We start from the raw sequence: 21209 nt of genomic DNA, 5'->3' as shown, positions 1-21209 counted from the left end.
GTCTCTTTACAGTGTCAGAGACAATAAAAATAAACCCATAAACCATTTAATGAGAAGGAAATTGGGTATTGAAAATAGATACAATGTGTACAAATGACGTGTGGAAGATGGATATTGAACACAATCTGTGTAGCATTACATTTATGAGTCTGCCAGTCACTTGTGACATCTGTCACTGCAGGTTAGGACATAAAAAGGATCATTTATTTGCAATTACATTAGTTGCTCCTGGAATTGCTTTTCCTCCGGTGGTTAAAGACATTACAACTCAAATTAAATAATGTCCATCTGTCACACCACAATCTCATTTTGAAACACATACATACAAACACAGAATATTAAGGCTGCTAAATTAATCTCTGATGTGTTTGAAAGGATAAATACTTCAGAGAGAGAGAGAAAGGTCTTGAATCATGGGCTGTCACGGGGATCAGAGGTCACCAGGAGGTCAGGGTTCACATCAGCTATGTGAGTGTAAGAGCCATCTGCCATGCTTGAGGCATACATACAATGGATCATCTCCTTTAAGAAATAAGTGGACAGAAAGTGCAAAGGGATGAATCAGAGTGTGTCTGATTGTAGAGAGAAAAAAATCACCAAGGGTGCATTTCACATTAGCATTTTAAAGACGTGGTTGTTGCCCGTTTCCACGGTGACTTACAGTGAGTTCAAGAGCTAAATGTGCTTAAATCTCATGACTGACACCATTTTGAATAAGCAATCGTGAGGAGGGCAAATGTCATTCACAGTACTCAGAAGTGACTAATATTTCATGATTTTGTGCATTTAGCAAAGTGAGCTGTGAAGCCCCAAAACAAAGAGAAAGTAGGAAAATTATACAATATTGGGCAAAAGTTTTAGGCACGTTATATGTTTAGATTCCTATCCATTATGCAATACCATGAAGGAGGCATCTGATTGGCAGGGGTGTGCCCAAATACAAATATATTTTTTGGCAAAGCACAAATAGTGTTTTGTTTTGGGTTTTTTTTACGAATATTTGTTTCATACAAATATTTTAAAAATGATTTGTTTTCAGGATGAAATACCAGATCGCATGTCGGTTACATCGCTATGTCAGTCTCTCTCCTCTGCTCTGTTGTTACGTCGATCAGCAGGTCTCAACGAGGGGAGTCACATCCACCTGCTACATGACGCTCATTTCCTAATATGGACATCACTCCCAGAGTTGGGGGTGTTCAACGGTGATAAAGCTGAGCTACTGACATACACGAAATGCTCCCAAGGGTCTCTCCATAACCTGTTGTTCCCCTTCTCCTTTCCACAAAGTTAGGTTGTAAAAATAGGCAATACATGAAAAGTGCAAAGCAATAATCGCCTCAAAATGACAGTGCAATAAAAACAAAAACAGGATTTTTAAGCCTCTTTCCACTTTTATTCGAATACAAATACAAATACAAATAATTTTGTTGCCTCAACAAATACAGATACAAATACAAATACTGGGCTTTCTGCACATCCCTACTGATTGTGTAACAGTTGGTATGGCCCCCACAGAGCCCTGATCTCAACATCATGCAGTCAGTCTCTGTTACATGAAGAGACAGAAGCAACTGAGACACCTAAATCCACAGAAGAACTATGGCAAATTCTCCAAAATGCTTGGAAAAACCTACCTACCAAGTACGAAAAACTGTGTGCAAGTATACTTAGGAGAACTGGTGCTGTTTTAAAGGTAAAGCATGGTTACAGCAAATATTTATTTCTGTTTTTGTTTATTGCAATTTGAAAGCATCCTCACTTTACTTTTAGTGCCTAAAACCTTGGCACAGTACTGTATATAGATATAAAGGTATAGGTATAGTATATATAGAGACATATCTGTATAGTATATGTTAACATAAACAGGAGTATGAACATTGATTCTTCACCTTGGGAATAGAAGTTTTACATACAGTATAATCATAATTCAAGGTCCACCTACTAGCTTTTTCCAGTGCTCTCAACCAGGAGTTTGTTTAGTTGTCAAGGAGATGATTCAGTTGCTAAGATGTGACCTTAGGAAAAACTTTGGCCATATGATAACAGGTGGGAGTATAATCAGGTGAGAGGAAGATGGAGTGATACACTGAGTTTTCAGATCATTTTTATTTTATTTGTATTTATTTATTATTTATTTCATTTTATTTCATATTTCATAAGGTGAAGTATTTACTCTCTCTGCACTATTGGAAAGGAGTGAATAAGTGTGTTTTGAAATCTGGAGGGGGAACAATGAAGGTGAAAATCCCATATCCACCAGCCCTGAGCCTTTTCAAACATAAAAAAGGATTGCAAGTCTGTGAACACTTGCCATACAATTTCTATTAAAAGATAATTCTGTTTCATTACAACTTAGATCTTATTTTTATAGTTTTGAGGTGCTGAGATCTGTCTGATTGTCTAACTGAATTGTTACAATGTTGCTGTGTTTCCAGATCCAAGCAATTTCTTTGGTGAGTGCAATGTTATCATATCCAATAGAAATGATAGCTGATACCATAAAAATAAGACCCAAGTTGTTACAAACTGGAATCGTGTGTTAATGGGCATCTATCACACAACTCTTATTGATTTCTTCCTCTTGTAAGTGTGCTGCTGCAGTTGTATGTCTTCCTTAGAAAAGAGATAATGATTCTAACGAGATACAATGAGATAAGATAAAACACACTCCCCAGGAGGAGAGTGACTGTTAAAGGTAAAACAATAATGCATTTGATTGATCACTAGAAATCAATAGGAGTCATCCTCTGACGACCATGAATCCATACTAAATTTCATGGTAATCTGAGCTGTGGTTGTTGAAATACAGTATATTGCATGAAATAAACAAAGCATTGAAATGTTGAGAAAATCTTCAGTCTTTGAAAAACTTTACCAGCCAAAGCCAACAAAATGCGCCATCAGCCTGAAAATGGTAAGATTTGGTTTGAAATCTGAGTCAGTCACATGTCAATCTGTATGTGTTACCAACCAATTTACTAACCTTAACCTAAACTAGCCTTAATGTTGCTCAAAATAGACCAACTTCTTCTCCAGAAACACTCATCTGTCCAGGAAAGGCTGCAGTCCATGTATGTTGAGGCTGCTGTTGGCGGAGATATTTTAATCGATTTGGTATCTGGTCGGTTAGTCTGTTGATTGGTGCGACACTTTGGTCCAGGCCGAAATATCTCAACAACTATTAGATGGATTGTCATGAAATTTTACAGATCCCCAGAGAATGAATCCTACTTACTGTGGTGATCCTCTGACTTTTTATTTAGCATCACCATGAGGTTGACATTTGTGGATTTGAGAGATATGTCTTGATAGTTATTAGTTACCATTAAAATTTAGCACAGACATTCATGTTCACTTCAAGATTAATTTAAAAACTTTGGTGATTCCAACTTTTCATCTAGCGCAGGTTAATATTTTTATTTGTCCAATACTTTTATAGTTTATGGCACGACATTCCCGTCAGCCACAGCTGCACTTTGTGTTTAGCACTACTTTGCAAATGTTAGCATGCTAATATGCTAAAGAACATGGTAAACATTATACCTGCTAAACATCAACATGTTAGTATTGTCATTGTGAGCATGTTGCATGCTGAGATTAGGATAAGTTCAAAGCACCGCTGTGCCTGAGTACAGCCTTACAGTGCTGCTAGTCGCTGCTGATGAAAACATGATGTCTGTGTTTAAAATCTAAAATGTTTTAGGGTTTAAGTTTTCCTTTATGGAGCTGGTTACCATTTTGATTAGTATTAGAGATGGAGTGCTGCTAGAAATGATTCTGACTGAAATTGTTCAAAAACTACAGCCTACATCATTAATTTAAACATATTGGTGCTTGTGTCAAACTTCAAAAGCCTCTTCTAGTGAAATTCTTCTCTTCAGTCACATTTTAAATCAATCTGCTGCAGGCACAAAGCTACGGCCATTACAACCGTCACAAAATGTGTTGCATGCCATGTTATTTTATTTGAGTGACAAGTAAAAATAGTAATAGTAAAATACTGAATTTAAATCATATGAATATCTTTTTTACATTTTATATGTTTTTTTTTATTATTTTATCTGTGAGTTTAACTGAGCAGATTTTTATCTTTTAATGTTCAATCAGACATGCTACATTCCTGATCATTCATAGTGAACCACTGGAGGGACACCGCACTCACTGAACGCTGCAAATTAAAAAAAAAAAAAAAAGAAACTGTGACCAATGTTGATGCTCATGTGGTTTCCTTTTTCTGAGGGGGTGAAGGCATGGGTGGAGGGTGGAGGGTGGGGGTTGGGGGGGAGGGAGGGAGGGAGAGGTGAGGGTAGGAGTCACATGGGAAAGAGTCAGGCTGCTGTCACATGGTTTGTGTTTGCAGGCTGAGCTCTGAGGGGAGGAGGAGTCTTGCAGAGAAGTTTGTGCAAGAGAAAACCTACAGTGTTTGTTCATGTGGCCCTCAACAAGTTGAAGCACTGAATCGGATCAAGGTAGAGCTGCTTTGACCAAACAGCCTTATTATGGAAATCCCTGCCATAAATCTAAAGGTGAGGTTGCTGTTTACTTCATTTTAATGCTGGAAGTCTTTATGATAGCCTGTTTTTGTAAAGTGTTTAACAAAGACTGGTGTTAACATTGATGTTGATGTAAACTTTGTTGCTCAATTCTCCTTGGAATTTCTTCTGTGAGTAATACCTACCTCAGCTTGAGACACACATGACATCTGTGCTTGTGTTTTTGTTAAGTGGTAAAAAAGTTATTCAGGGAAGTGTGAAACTGTACAGACTTTTTTTCGGCGATTTCAGCAGAACTGTGGACAGAGTGTAACATTGTGAGAAACAGCAACATAGTGATGAATCTGCTATAAGAAATTAATTATGAAACAAAAACTGATATAGAGTCTACTCGGTGCTAGAAGCGGAAAGAAGTGGCTCTATTACTCATTACATTACCCAATATCTTGTCAGTTATTGACAATTGCGTCACTTGTTATGTTTAGGCATACAAGGGTGAATTGATGCCTTTAATGAATGATTCTCACGCACGTCATGTTGCAACCATTAAAGGAAACATCATTTAATTAAATAATGCAATTTGTTGCTACTTTTAAAGACAATTGAAATTGTTCAAAACCACTTGTATTCAAAACTTAAACTTGTGATTTTAAAAGAAGAAAAGGAAGAAATGTAAATGTACCTCAGGCTGTGATATTCTGTGCAAGATGGTGCAATTTCTAATTCATAATTTGGGTACAAAAAATTCAAACCAGCAATCTGTGGAGCCATGATATCAGCCATCCTGATGCAGCTTTATATTTTATATCAGATGAAAATTAATCATTAACGCTTCATGAGGTTTCTTGATTTGTCATTTGAGGATGTAACTATTGATTATTGACATTATTTCCCAGAATGATGTGTGACAGATTCAAATGTGTTGTTTTGTCCAACCAACTTCCAAAACTCAGAAGACATTCAATTAACAATGATATAAAACAGAGAAAAGCAGGAAATCTGCACAGTGAAGAAGCTGGAACCAGGGAATGTTTGGAGTTTTTGGTCTGCAAATGATTATTTTTCTGTCAATTGAATAATCATCCCAGCTTAAAAGGTCCTTAACGATTCTCAATGTCTTTTCAACACTTGTCTTTTGTTCTCTGTCATAGGCCATAGTACTGGTACACTGGCTGCTTACAGTATGGTGAGTGTGAGTGCAAGCACATCTCTTTTTCTTCACAAACTTGAGGAATTTCTCTCCTCTTCTGGCACCTTACACACAAACACATGCTCACACAGAGACTGACTCACAATTTTGATTCAGGCCTACAGTACTTTTTAACATCCACTTCCTGTACTTCATGTAATCAAACATTATTCCTGGAGTGTGTAAAGTATATGTTTGCTGCAGGGGATGCATGGCGTGGCTGCCCAGCTCCTTCGCTTGGGGGAACTTCAGTGTTTTTGCCATCGGGGTCTGGGCGATCGCACAGAGGGACTCGATCGACGCCGTGCTCATGGTGAGTCCTTGCCTTTATTCCTTCACACATGCTGTAATCTTACCATCATGTGACACGTACAGGAGTCTAAATCACAGCACTGCGTATCCGTGCTAAACTATTTGTCTGTGGAATCTAGGCCAATCTGTGAGCATCGCTTTGAGAAAGATAGCCCTCTCTTAATTCAGCACAGAGTACAGTAGCTGTGCCTTTCAGAGTGTGTCAGATCGCCACACTGGCTGTGAAGGCGTGTCACATGCCAGACAAATGCACCACAGTGAGAGTTTGGAGTGAGGACATAGCCACAGTTTCTTGCTCAATGACACATTTGACATTAATAGATTTGGAGTGTCACTGGATTGAAGCTATGACACCTATTGCCATCAGGAAGCCTTTTGCCTTTTGTGATTTAAAGTCCAGTGTTACTTTTTCTTACAGCCAAGGTCCCCGAGGGAAGATTCTTGTGGACTGAGTTGGCAATAAAGAGAAAAGAAAATTGACAAAATAACTAATAAACAGGGTTCTTTGTGGTTCATAATGCATCCATCTTCAAAGTCAAATCATCCATTCTCTCATTCACTGGATCTGGGAGATAGTCCTGCTTCTTCATGTGCTGTGAAACCTACTGCATGTGTTTTTTGTCTTTTTTTAGCATTAACTCCAATATCTGTAAAGTGTTTAAAGTGAGTTCAGTGTATCTTTTCAAGTGTCAACTAGTCACATATTTAAGTTACATTTCTGGCTTTTGAAGAATTATTTCTGATGCTAATGACTGTCCTAGATGATATGATAATGATGATGATACACATACAGTACACTTCAAAGAGTTGATCTTCATCAAAAAGCCAAAGGTGTTTTCTATTCCTTCTTTCTTCTTCACTGCCTGCAATCGTCAGTATGACATTCTGGCATCACTACAGTGTGTGTACAGTTAGATTTTTCTCTCTTTTCCCCTCACAAAGCTGTTTTCTTCAGCATTAGAGTTACTTTATTTTCCACACATAGTACTGTATGTTGCAAGGAATCTTTTCCATGCAGCATAATGTTCCATCGCTGACATATACAATAAGTCGAAAAAACTGATATACCATGTGTGTCCATTAAAACAAGACATCTGTCTCTGTCTTTTGTCCTTTCCTCTTGCAGTTTCTGATGGGGATGACCGTGACGATATTGACTGACATCATCCATTTTGGGATCTATTACCCATTGAATGACTTCGCTGCAGAAAGGGGACGTGACGTGTTTCGCTTCAGCGCAGGGATGGCCATCCTCAGTCTGCTACTCAAACCTGCGTCCTGCTTCTTCGTCTACCAAATGTACCGGGAACGTGGAGGAGATTACAACGTCAACTTTGGTGAGTGGCCCCAGATGTTTCTCACTCATTCAAGTATAGTAACATAAGGAGATTCTGGGCCTCTGAAGATGTTGTCATGTGCCACTGAGGATGGTTATGAAGAAGAGTTCATGCAATGCAGATTTTAGCTCTGGCTGCTTCCAAAAATTAGATTTTTACAGTGGAAAATGATTGTATCTTCCAATAATTTGGAAATCAACTGAGCATGATCTAATTCCATTTCCAGAAGCAGATGACCCAAAAAAAAATGACTGAACTCAGGGTTTCATCTTGCAAGATCACAGTCTAGTTTAATTTGGAACCAGTGAAGAAAATAATCTAAAATATCTCAGGTTTCCCACTCCATACAAAATAAACATGAGTATGACCAAAGCTGGAGGTACAGTGTGATGCATGTGTCCAGGGGGTGCTTTGAGATTCCCCTCCATGTTGTTTTATGCTGTTTGTCATGAAAGGCTTGCCAAGTGCAGCACAAACTGGGAAGACTCTGTGCTAAACCACTGGCAGATGATTCCACAGTCAAAGTAATTAGTTACAGTCACAAGACTTTAAATGCAGTGAAATATCTGAGCTGCAGTTTGGCCGGGGCAAGGAAATCATTTATCCACGAGTTGTTTATAACATTTATGTCCCATCCCGGCCACCAATTTGACTCAGGTTTATTCTGCATGAAGGAACATTATAGATCCATGCAATGTGAAAAACTTATGATCTGGCATGAGAGCAAAATAGCTCAGAAGTGATGTGAAAATAGACACAGATAGAATTTGTACTGGAGCAACATGTTTGTCCACAGAAATAGAGATTTTGTGATGTTATTGACCGTTGAGTGTATAGCTCTCTCCTTGTGGGCAAACAGATGATAAATACACTTCTTCCATTGACTAGTCAGGAGATACTGAAGATGTGTTCTTTGATTAGCCGTGTGTGGTCATTGATTTGTGGACTTGGACTCACTACGCTGAGAGCGGCTCCATCAGAAATCCCACCGAGCTGTGACGTCTGCTGGACTCGTAAATCCTACGAAATGTTACTCATCTATTTGGATTAAACAGAGGTGGTTGTATTCATCGTTTGTTGTGTTTGATTTGATGGTAGCAGTGAGGAGAATGGCTCCACGTAGGGACAGTCAGTTTTTCTTGTCCTCTTGCCCAGATGTGCTCAGTGTTTGGCTTTGCAAAAGGTGCACCAAATAGAATGATGAAAGCAAACATGGAGATGGGGGGTATAATGCTAAAAAGACTTATTTTTAGCTTTCAGCTTAAATAGTAATTTACACACTGGGGAAAGTAATGCAATTTCTCCTGCACTGCCATGAAGCACTGCCGTTGACAAAATCTCGTGATTTGTATGTTTGAGAGTAATTGAATATTGATGAATCGTCACATACACACAGCAGGTGTATCCATTAGACTGTGTAGCGACGTGTAGTGACAGATGAATGTAGCTAATGTTGATTTCACACAATGCTTGTTTTAATTGCTGTCTGATTGCGTAGCTGGCATTAACATGGTTCCCTGCTGCACTCAGCACTCTGGGAAGCAGAGGCAATCAGGTGCATCTGAGTGAATTGTTGATTCAGGTATTCAGGGCTCCCTGTGTTTTAATTGCCGGCCCTGTTCTGTCATTTAAATCATTTTGTGGTTGTGTATTTGGTTTTACTCGTATGTTTGCTTGATACAATAAAGGCTGCAAGACCGAGAAATCGCATATTTTAGTAATCGTAACTAGGCGTGGCAGTTTCTGTCAAGCGTTGGATTTCGCAGCATGCTGAAGCAGTGAGCATGGGGCTGTAGTGAGAACGATAGTCGATATACAAGTTTAAGGTTCTTTTGTCTTTTTGAGGCTTTTAGCAAAAAACACAACAGCAGAACTGTGAGGAATGGATTAAACTGTGTGTTTGTCTGCTGTACAAGAAGCAGCAAACTAGCTTACTACCTCCAGTGGCAACATGAACCACTTCTAAAGCTAAGATTTAGCTTATCTAGGGTTGCAACTAATGATTATTTTCATTATCAATTAATCTGTCAGTTATTTTGTCGATTAATTGGTTGGTCATATGGTCTATAAAATGTCAGAAAATGATGAAAATTGTCAATCGTTTTCAATACCCAAGATGAAATCTCAAATGTCTTGTTTTGTCCCAACAGCCAACAACCCAAAGATATTTAGTTTATTATCATAGAAGACTAATTAAACCAGGAAATATTCACATCTAAGAAGCTGGAATAAGAGATTTTTAGTATTTGTTTTCTTTAAAAATGGCTCAAACCCATAAATCAATTATCAAAATAGTTAATCGACTAATTGTTGCAACTCTTAGCTTATCATCATCAAACTACAAACAAGTGACATTAGGAAAAGCTCTGTTCATGACTGTCACATCCACTGTGAGATGCTAAAATCTGCCAGCGATGGTTGTTATTTCAGCAAAATCAACAGTCACCAGCCATGAATGAGAAGTCTGATTTTTGTCTCCTTCTGCCTGAAATGGTGCACCCCATTGTTTCAAGAATTACCACTAATTTCGAGTGCCCTAATCTTCCACCATTATCACTGTAAACACAAACATGAAATGTGCTACATCAGAAAGCTTGATATGCATAGCAACAGTAACTAAGGGGGGGCGGGCCTTAGCAATTGAACATTCTCAGTCAATTATTGTGAAATTCTCATGTGTAAGAATTTATCAAAATTTAATAAATTTCGCTGTTCTTTTCTTGCATGCCATTATCTGTAACAGTCTGTCCTGCTGTTTGTCACACTGAACTGTCATGTTTTTTCTAAGTGAACTCTCGTGATGTCTTGTTATTCCTGTCATGATTTCATCATTTGTCTCTTTTCTTTTCTTTTCTTTTCTTTTCTTTTCTTTTCTTTTCTTTTCTCTTCTTCTTCTTCTTCTTCTTCTTCTTCTTCTTCTTCTTCTTCTTCTTCTTCTTCTTCTTCTTCTTCCTCTTCTTCCTCTTCTTCTTCTTCCTCTTCTTCTTCTTCTTCTTCTTCTTCTTCTTCTTCTTATCTGCTGCCCTCTCAGACCTAGAGACATCTGTGGACAGTCGATGCACTACGGATAGTGCTGACAGTGCCTTTATTGGCCGCCGCTATTGATTCCTGGCCTCTTCCTTTTTACCGTTTCTGTCCTCCAATCATCCTCTTCCATCCTCTTCCATCCTCTTCCATGCAGGAAGTAAGATTACCAATCAGGCTGCAGGACAAAAAGACTTTTTTTTTCTTGACATTTCTTTCCCAATTGTTATTTTGTTCATGTGTTTTTGTCCATCTTCCTTTTTGTATTTATGTATGTGCATCTTTCTTCTCATCCGTCTGTTGCATCAGTCCTTATTACCTTCCAATATCTACCTGCATAGATCTGTTTGTCAGCACTGTCTGTTTGTATTCATATCTATTGTATTATATGTGTTTATATGTTTTTGCAAGTTTGCATCTATGTATTATTCATATCTTTACTCTCCAGACACCTCATTTGTGCTTGTGTCTTCTTGTTTGCATATATTTAAGGAAGAGCTGCCTGATAGTGCACATCCTCAAATGAGCCTAATTAAAGTCAACATAATGTTGACTCATAATAGACAATGATTGTAACATGTTTGTTTGCTTAGGCTGCATTTTATACATAGGAAAAAGACATGTGATTTAAGATTTGTTGAGCTCAGCATAATGCAGTCCTTTAGAGTTATTTGTATATTTTTATGCTTTAAAATAAAATGTCATAAAGATCACACTTGCATGAGTAAAAATAATATATTTCTTTCAAATAATCAAAACCCTCCGCAATGAGATTAGCAACATTACTTAACATAACATGTTTATCACAATAATGGGACTCTGGACCATGCAGAGGTAAGAGTGTGTGCCATTTGTATTCTGGCCATGACAGAGTTGGGGCTGTTTGCTGTAGAGCATCATGGGGAGTCCTATAAGACATTTCAGATGGATTATGTCAGTATACTGCCTTCATAGAATTAACTATAATGTAAATGTGAAGTATAATGCACCCAGGAACTTGTATGAACAGGTTTTCAGTGTAAACAGTTCCAAAGATTATGGATTACTTGTTTGTTTAAACTCACATCAGGGTCACACTCCAATCTCAAATCATGCATGATGGTCTGTTCCTGGGGTCAAACTGTCCTCAAAGTAGCCACAGTACAATCAGTTCATCAGACTTCACTGTCAGAATGATGAAATGGGAGGAATTTCAGCACCACTCAGAGAGCCGGCTTGAACGTAATTTTCTGTTTTCTCAGTCCAGCATTCATCAGAGGCAGTGTGTCCTTTACTTAATATGGGCAAAGACAGTTTCCAAAAGTATAATCATTATTTATCCAGAGGGGGCCGGATGCTTGAGTCAAGATAACAAATCTGCTCAAATGTGTCATAAATTTATGTAGGAGAGTGTGAAAACAGTGTGAAAACCATTTGAGGAAGGTTTTTAGAAGCTTCTTAAGTATTACTTCTTTGCATGAGCAAGTTTAATATGTATATCAACAATAGTTGGTACTTCAAAACAGGGGCCCTGATTAGATATGATTATAAATCATACATTTGCATGGCAGGGGTTGTGTTTGTTGAAGACTTCTGGCTTGTCTCTGCAGGTTTCCCCTCTGTATCACGAAACAGAGATGCCTACCAGTCCATTGATCAACAGGATGAGTCTTCCAGCCCAGCAAATCCCTTCAACCAGGCCCAGGACAGCAAACCAGCCCGCACATACTGAGAGAGCCAGGCGGTGAAAAATGCAGTGTTTTCCTCTGACTTTTTATGCAGCAGTACAGTGCTTAGGGGCAATTTTAAAATCAATTCCACATCGCTCCCTGTGTTTTGTACAGTTGGTCTGCTGCAGATTGCAGCACTGAAAACAAATTGAATACTATTATAATGGTAAATCAAGAACTCTGTTTGGGATTTTAGAGTGAAATGTGGTGTAATCAAATCCATTTTAATGTCATATTTGCTCCAAAGGTGGTAATGTTTTTTTTGCTGAGCAGGCACATCACTGCTGAATAAATACAGAGGAAATACTGTTCTACCACTCCATGCTGTGTTACTGTTGTTGCCTCCTACTATTTTTAGTAGAGAGGTGTTGAATGGAACTGTTGTTTGTACGACAGTTTTGTCAGTTTGTATTTTTCCAAGTAAGTCATTTTTACAAATGTGGCACTTACAGACATTAAGAGTCTTGTCTGTTTCTCTTCGTGTTCTGTAAAACTACTTGCTCCTTGTATGTAATTATTAGTTTTCAATTAGTTTTTGCTGTATGGCACCGTAATGGTTAAAGCACAGGTCAGTTTTTTACGCAAGAGAACTGAGATGAATGTCAGTGTCATGCTGTACATGCTACTTTGTGCCTTTGTACTTTTTCATCTTATTAGAGCTGTGAAATCTTTTGACTGAGTTGAAAAGATGATGACCAAAATCGAGCAAGACCTTCATGGGACCTTGTAGCTTGATGTTGATCAATGCAAAGTCATGATTAAGACTACTGTCACATCTAGCACTGTTACTATAAAATACAAATACAAACATGAGGATTTTTGAAAAAAAAAAAAAAAATTGTACTGATCAAGAGCAATCCACTGTATAGATAAAGTTTTCTCTCAATTAAAACCATTTTAAATTGGTCATTTTTATACTTATTTTCAATACAAGTGAAGGGCCTCTAGGCTGTCATAAATACTCTTTTGCCTACTGTAAAACCTCTGTTTAAATAAAATACAGACCACATGCTGTAGCTGTTGATCTGCTCCTACTGTATAAAGCCAGGAGACATAAGCATGGCAGTTTTTTCACATAAAAAATGTTAAATGAAGGATTTTAAACCCTGAAATGTTCTTATTTCATATTAGCAGCAACACATTGTTCATTCAGATCTGAAGGAAGTATGAACTTTCAGTTTTAATGTGCAAATTACGTAACCGTTATAGTGGTTAAAGTGCAAGGAAAGAGGATGTTGTACCTGCAGACTTATTATTGCATCATTTGGATCTTTTACAGTCAGTTCTCTTTTGAAAATGTTACAAGTTTGAAGTTCCTGTTTTGATATCACAGTGACCAACGTGACAAATGGGAGGTGTGGTAACTACGTAGGTCACATGATGGTTATGTGAAATGATCACCATTGTAGTACCTTGGTTCTTTAGTCATATAGATCATACGAGGCACCTTATTTGCTTATATACCTCATGTATTTTTACTTCATTCAGTTAATGCACATGAGACACAGTAGTCAAGAGGACGTAACACTTCTAGCTCCACACCCAGTCAGCCTTCAAGAGCCCCCTGCTAAATCACTGCAATATCACATAATGTCCATTTAACATTATGTCAATTTAATTGATAGAAGGGTCAGAATTCGCAACTGCAGTTTGTTGCACTTTGTATGACATTAGACAATAACCAAGCATGTGCTGCTTGTTGTTTGCAGATTATTGTGAATTGAAAAATACCTGCAAAAAGGTAACAAATTTGTTTTGTTAATGGAAAATAATGGTAACACGCACAGGTCCCCTAATTTTCTACTTATCTCCTGGAAATTTTCAGAGCAGTTTGCAGGTACTTAATGGTTAATTTTAAGGACATTTTACAGAAAGGGTGGTGCAATTTGGTACAAATTATGAAAAGGGGAAAAAAGGTTACTTTAGTTGAGTTGTAGTTTCATATGTAGTTTTCAAAATTTTTTCAACAATTCCTAAAAGTCATTTCTGTGTAACTGTCCATTCTTATGTAATTTGGGAAATACGGTCATTGAGGAGTTTCTAAGAAAGAATCTAATGTAACAATACTAACACAAACTAAGTATTTTCAGTCATTTATTAAAAAATTGTGCAAATTAACAACTAGGAACCTAAATATAATAAGTTTGTACTTATCAACTAAACCAACCTAACACTTTTTAACATTTTTTCTCATAATTTGTACCAAATTGCACCACCTTTTCAGTAAAATGTCCTACAAATTCTGTTAAATACCTGCAAATTACATAAAATTCCAGGAATCTGTTATAAAATTAAAGGACCTGTAAAATAAAGCATTACTAAAATAATTTTTTAAAAAATAAAATTTTGCACTAGGAACACTGTAGGTATGAATAGGCAATTCACAGGGGTCTAATTAAGCTAAATGATGTCCTGTAATAGACTACTACAAAATAACACTGTACTGTGAAAAGTCATCATGTAGAGTTTAAACAAGTCTTATTATCTTGATATCTGTATTAAATATTATTTTTCTTGGAAACTGTAAAAATATCTACTAACGTGACAAGAAAATGTATCTCTTTTCTCATATTGTTCAACAATCCTCGTCATGAGGTGGGCATATCCTAAAATAAGACAGACATTGTAGCTGTAGTTGCTTCAGTTAAATGTTATTTATGCTCTGAGAACACAGCACAAGGCGAAATGATTTCTGAAAGATATTAACACTGTTACGACTACTATTGAAATCCAGTTTTCACTGAGTCAAGACTGTAAAAGAAAAATGAAAGATGTGGGCTGCATGTTTTCATGCTCTGCCTTTTTGGTTCTGATTTTTCAAAATTTTCTTTTTTCAGACTGATCATATTTGTCACAATTTGTTTTGGTTGTTGTGAGGCTTTTTCTTTTCAAGGTTGCTTCTGATTTGGAATTTTATGAGGCAAGTTTTACCTCTTCAAAATAAAGAAAAATGATGAAGAACATTTGTTGAATGAAACTTTATAGCTATAAAACCATATGCACAGCTTTACATTAAAACAGCATCTGAATGCTTGGTAATATGAAACATTTTGAGACTGACATGTCACACTCTGGTCCATGCAAGCTGCCATACAGTATTTTTCTTTCCCTATTCTTTTATGTATTTTTTCTTCTTTTTCTGCCACACACTCCTCTTGCCCTGCTTTGAAATGTCCTCTTGCCCTGCTTTTATTCATCTAACCAGACAAGACATTTATCTTCTTGCTTTTCTCACCCTCTACCTTATTTTGCAACCCACTGCTCATATTCCCACAGACATTTCACCTTCAGTTTGAACGCATTTTCAATGAGTCCTAAAATTTGTCAAAACTCAGTTTAACCAGTAGGTACAATTCACACCACAACTGCACCTGTGTACTTGATTTAAAATGTTAAAAATATGGAAAAAAGTCTCATAAAAGTGAAAGATTTATATTCTGTCTGCTGCCTCCCGCATTGCAAATATAACAAGAGTAATTAGAGTGATAATAATGTATGCACCTGGAATAAAACACACCTGATTTTCATATTTCATCCATACCCCGGGTGAGAACAAGTGCTCCCCAATAAATTATATAAAATATCAAAGTAGTACACACAGCTTGTGAATTTGCAGTCAAGGTCTCTGTCCCTGATGGCTTTCATTATTGCAAGGTGGTAACTCTGGTTGGTTTGAATGGTTTATTGTCCTCGAGTGTGTTGGGCTGTGGAGCTGTAAGCCCTTGAGGCAAGAGCCTTGTCATCTGTTTGTACAGTATATCGTGCCCCTTGGGCCTCTTAAAAAAACATAAATGGAAATTCTATTACTGCAATAGCAACAACAATCTCGTACACATCCATAAGCATAAACACATACTAACATTTCCCTGTACCAGGAAGACTGCACAGCAGAAACCAGTCATTTTAACTTATTTAAATTTTAGCAGCTTTTGAATTTTAGTTTTGACATCAGTCCCTTTGGATTAAAAAAAAAAACAAGGAAAAAAGGTACACATCCACCTTTTCTGTAAGCAACAAGTGTATGCTTATTGTCTGGCAGGCTGTCAAAAAGTGTTGAAGGAAAAACAGTTATAATTATAATAAAGTGGATGCATATTAATGTACTTCTTTTTTTTTTAAAAAATGTTTCAGATGTAGGCTGCAGAGGCGTTGAGATAAAACTTAATTTGTCAAAAACTATTTCATTAAAAACTGGAATGCATCACAAACTGACTCAATATACTTTCATTTAAAGATAATGTTTTATTTTAGGGGTCCGTAATTACAGAATAATATCCTAACTTTACTAGGAAGTTTAAAAGAAGTAATTATAGGAAAAACAGAGACAGTGTTCAATTAGTACACTTATAATTAATTAATTCTGATTAATTACTAGCTTAAACTCTTTTTGTCAGTGTGCAGCAGGTCAGCTGAACATGCAAAAAATGTCTAAAATGTATGAAAGCATATACTTCAATTTTATATGGAAAATAAAATATAATTAGCATCAAATACATAGTACTACCCAGGAAAATTATAGAAAATTATTTGTAAATTATTCAAAAATTACAGACCCAAATAAATTGTTACCCTGTAATAATCAGACTTTATATAAGTTATAGTGAACAGTAGCACTAAACATAACTAAACTAACTTTTGTCAGCTATAAAATATAGTTGACAGTGTTGAATTATCCACTTGACTCCTCTCTTTAAAAGAAATAATTCCAGTAAGTAACAATAAGAAAGATACAGTAACTCTTGCATCCATAAATAACTTAACACAAGCAAACTCCAGGCCATAAAAAAGAACACAGAGCCTCTAGAGCCAGTTTGCATTGATGTTTGCACATTTACAGTATATTGGTTTTCATACTGTGGGTCAGCCAATAAACCTGCAAGGCAATGCACAGACCTGCAAAAAACAAGATGTAAAAGGAGAAACACATTTATTGGTCAAAATCTTAAAGATGACCTATTATGCTCATTATGCTTATTTTTGGACTCCACTACAGTAACTTTGCATGATTCATAGTTTAAAAAAAACTCCATATTTATCTTGTACTGGCCCTTTATGTAGCCCTCAGTTCAGCCTCTGTCTCTAACACACAAGGCCCCCCTCCCAATGAACCCACTCTGTTCTGATTGGCCAGGTTTCTGGAAACTGCCGAGGGGCAGTATGTATCAGACTTGTGTTAAGTTACTACTGATGCAGACCCAACATTTCCTGCTCTAATACTTCAAATTAAAGCTTTCAAATGACTAAATAACCAAAGACTTTTATTGTGAAGAATTTACAGGAAGTGAAACATGTAATTCACTGAATTAGTAGAGCTTCATCGAAACAACAACATATGGACATATTTGGAGCTATTTGTTCAGCAGATCAGTTAAAATAATGCAGGGAGGACTAGTACAAGCAAAAACAGCCACAGTGATGATGATGTCTGATGAAGAGCTGCAGACGACCAGCACACATCCAACAGATAAACAACTTATTTTACTTTGCCGGGCTGCCATAATGTTGGCGGAGTGGAGCAGTGAACTTGTGCACTGTGCATGGAGCGGATAACCATGTAAAGAAATCCTTCACGAGTTGACGTCAAGCTGAAAGTAGAAAAAAACTTTGGAAACCAAGCCTTCAGAGCAGTCTGAAGCCGGTGTTTTTTAATCACAGGGATTACTTCTACATTTACTTCATTATCTGACATGTAGGCCACTTTTAACATGAATATCCAACATTGTAACATCATATATATATACATATATATATATGTATATATATATATATATGACTGAAAATAAGGAAAAACATAATAGTTCCCCTTTAAGCGGGTTTTGCATAACTGGAATTTAAGTTAAGACTCTGACTAGGCAAGACATTTCAGGCATTTGAAAAGCAGGAACAGTATTATATGTTAAAAATGTTGACAATAATCAATGTGTAGTCTTATTTTTCCGCAATTTTCTTTTAACATCCTTTTGTGTTTTGTGCCTTTCTTTACACTTGAGAAAGCATCTCAGAGAGGTCTTAATTAACAGAGTAGGTAACCTGTTAATGATTAATTTGTGCCGAGCTTCTGTCTGACCAGCATGGAACGCTGTGGCTGTAAAAAAAAAAAAAAAAAAAAAGGAAGGAAAAAGGAAGAGGATGAGGAGGAGGGGAGTAGAGATGGAGGAAGAGGATGGTGGGGGTGAAGGTGGATTGGGAAAAGAAAGAAGGAGATGGGGGAGGAGAGGAACAGGAGTACATGGCCAGCAGCCCAACAAGCTGTTGATTAATAAGGAGCTGCTGGGCTGCCTCTCCTGAGTCTTGCATGCATGCAGGTTTGACACATCCTCAGATTCACACCTGTGATTCCTCCGAGTCAAGGACACACTTGCTCGCTGCCATTGTTGTTCGATGCAATAAAAGGAACTCAATTTGTCAGCTCTGTTATTGCATTAGTGACAATCCCTGGAGAGGTTTTGAAGGAATGAATGTGTGCAGCTTCAGGACTGCAGACGTCCAACACAATAAGAAATGTTTTATTTACAGCATCTTGAGGAGACCAATATTTCTGAGATAAAATTGGCCAATAGATTTTTTTAAAAGGAATTCATGTTGTTTACTCTTGACACAGTGAAACTATCAATTTTTACTTCTTTATAATTGTGATATAGAAAATTCACCGCACATATGACAAGTGTCCGAGGTGCCTGAAATAAATCATTTAGCTGCAGGTTTCTTGTAATATTCTGCCACTTTATCAAGTCATGATCAAAATCATTATCACACTCATATCCCCACAACTTTAATTCCTAATATTTATTGAACAAAGACTATTATACTTATAGTTACAGAGGATTTATGTATACCTTTTGTCTTATTTTTTTCTAAGTGCTGTCTGCTATTTCTCCCCCATCTCCTCTCATAAATCCTTTCTGTTTCCCTTTTTGATTCTCAGAAAACAAGACCTCAGTGTAAACTAAATTGTCAGACTGAGCTCAGCCTCCTAAGATATAATATTCAAATGTTTTTAAATAAATAAATGCAAAGAAAATGCAAATATCCTGTTTTCTCCTTGACACACTTCACCAAGAGGATGGGAGGAAAAATATGACCCTCAGAGCTGTTGGGGTTAAATTGAAACCCTTGGCTATGACTCCTGGGTTAATTATACAGCACGGTAGCAGTGAGTGATAAAGAATATTGACATGCTTGACCTACATGTCTCTAATTGAGTTTAGGTGCACAGAGGAGAGAATCAGAGAGGTTTTCAGCAGGAATCCCTAGATGGGAAGATCTCTGTGGAAAAAGTAATCGTCTCCATATCTTGAACATCTTGCTGAACCTTCCCCTGCTGTCTGGAGCTGCTCAGTACCCAGCGGTAAGAAAACTACAACAGTCATGCTCAAAACACCTCAGAGATTAAACCAGTGTTCACATGTGGAATTGATTCAGGGATGACATTTTTATGCCTCAAGCATCTAAAGTCTCTTGGGAGGGCTCTCTCAACCCTTGACCTTTTCACACTGCGGCCTTGTGCATCTGTCACCGGCGATAACGCCATCAAAATTGATTCCAATTACCCTCTAGTCCACAGCAGCCAGTGGAGAAGGGGGCCAACAAATCCCCCACCATTAGGCGAGGGACAGATTTTTTTGTACAAAATGAAACGAAATAACCTCTAAAAAGTGCTTGTTGCTTTCAGGAAGGCATTTCTGAAAGGAGGTTAAGAAAAGCTGGACTTTGCTAGAGTTTAAATCATTCCACAAAAACAATTTAGAGCTTATCAGGTAGATTAAAACAATGAGTGTATCCACATGTGCATGATTTTAAACCACAGACCTCAGTGTCAAGCACAGATCACAGCGATTTGTAATGAAGAAGATGAATATTTGAAGAGTCATATAAAACATATGGTATGAAGACTGAACATTTTGTAAAGAAAACAGCAGAAAACATCACCACAAACTTAACCAAAAATAATATTATTATATTCCAGATGCAACAGTGTACTCTAAACTAAGCTAATATCTAATCTAATCATCATTGGTTCAAGAGGAACTCTTAGCAACGCTCCATATGGCAATCTCAACAACTATGATATGAAGTGTCATAAATGTTATACCGAGGTTCATAGTTGGTAGACGATGTGTCTTAATGGCATCAGTGATCCCCTGAGCCTGACCTCCAGGGTTGACATTATGAGGTTGACACAGAGGTTGATACATTCTATTCATCAATTTTTTGCAGGTGCTGGGCAACAAAAATCTGCACAAAAGAAAAAAAATATTGTCTCATTTAATTCCACATGGACATGACAATGTTTTGACCACTGTAGGTCTGGGCTTTGGGTATCTCTGAGTGGCCTCTACCACGTCTACTACTACTGTACATCTCCTTAAAATATTTTGTACATTTCTTTATAAAAAAATTAAGTGTGTTTTTGAAATGTACGTCCTTTTAATGATAGCGCATCTGAACATATATTTTGCATTTTAATTTTCTCAATGAACATAGCATTCTAAGAAATATTTCCACATATATCCTATAAACATATACACACAGATATCTTCCTGTTTTGTGTGAGCATGTATGGATGTAATCTAGTACTTGAAATGCAATCTTGATATGAGTATTGTGTGACCACCTAGTAATGTAATGTATGTCTTTTTTTATGATAATGCATCTGAATATATATTTAGCACTTTTGCTTGATTTAGCATTTATTTTCTTATTGAGCATCCTAAGAAATATTTGTATATAACCTTTTTTTATTTGAGTGTGTATGCATTTAATATTATTGAAATATTATTGTCCTCACATGTGTATTCTTAATTATTCAGTTTACAAATGACATATGATATGTCTTCATTATCTCATCTACAAGTGTGTTCACACCCTCAGCCTTACCTGAAGTCATGTATAGGTTGTCACAGCCATGTGGAGTTAAACATCTGGGAATAATATAGCTGTGCGCAGGTACTCTTTTACACACATTTTATTCCCCCCAGGGTGAATTATTATGACTTTGGAGATTCCCTTGATTTTACCTCCAGCACCACCATCAGGTCAAAGTTTAAATGGTCCTATATTTAGGTTTATGACCAAATACTTGAAAAACATTCCCATCATCCTCAGCTGTACTTTGTCTTAAGTGCTAACTAGCAAATGTTAG

General features: G+C 37.0%; 1 protein-coding gene across 2 annotated transcripts; it reads left to right on the top strand.

Moving 5' to 3' along the window:
- Positions 1 to 4363: 4363 nt before the first annotated feature.
- LOC121894083 (angiotensin II receptor-associated protein) lies at positions 4364 to 13967 on the top strand. 2 transcript variants are annotated; one of them, XM_042406418.1, is made up of 5 exons: positions 4364 to 4529; positions 5648 to 5682; positions 5890 to 5998; positions 7124 to 7334; positions 11948 to 13967. In XM_042406418.1, the coding sequence occupies exons 1-5, from the start codon at positions 4503 to 4505 to the stop codon at positions 12067 to 12069; spliced, it is 504 nt and encodes a 167-aa protein (XP_042262352.1). In that variant the 5' UTR covers positions 4364 to 4502; the 3' UTR covers positions 12070 to 13967. The 2 variants fall into 2 exon arrangements, with proteins under 2 accessions (XP_042262352.1, XP_042262353.1); XM_042406419.1 differs by lacking the exon at positions 11948 to 13967 and adding an exon at positions 10366 to 11008.
- The last annotated feature ends 7242 nt before the right edge of the window (positions 13968 to 21209 follow it).

The sequence above is a fragment of the Thunnus maccoyii genome, chromosome 3 (genome assembly GCF_910596095.1).
Source record: "Thunnus maccoyii chromosome 3, fThuMac1.1, whole genome shotgun sequence".
NCBI classification, from domain to species: Eukaryota; Metazoa; Chordata; class Actinopteri; order Scombriformes; family Scombridae; genus Thunnus; species Thunnus maccoyii.
Note: the sequence above shows the minus strand (reverse complement) of the source record. Positions and strands in the feature narration are given on the sequence as shown.

Bases quoted from the DNA above. Each gene is read 5' to 3' on its own strand.
- LOC121894083 (XM_042406418.1), top strand. From the start codon at position 4,503: ATGGAAATCCCTGCCATAAATCTAAAG. The intron at 5,999-7,123 runs GTGAGTCCTTGC...TTCCTCTTGCAG, and splicing joins CGATCGACGCCGTGCTCATG to TTTCTGATGGGGATGACCGT. The intron at 7,335-11,947 runs GTGAGTGGCCCC...TTGTCTCTGCAG, and splicing joins AGATTACAACGTCAACTTTG to GTTTCCCCTCTGTATCACGA.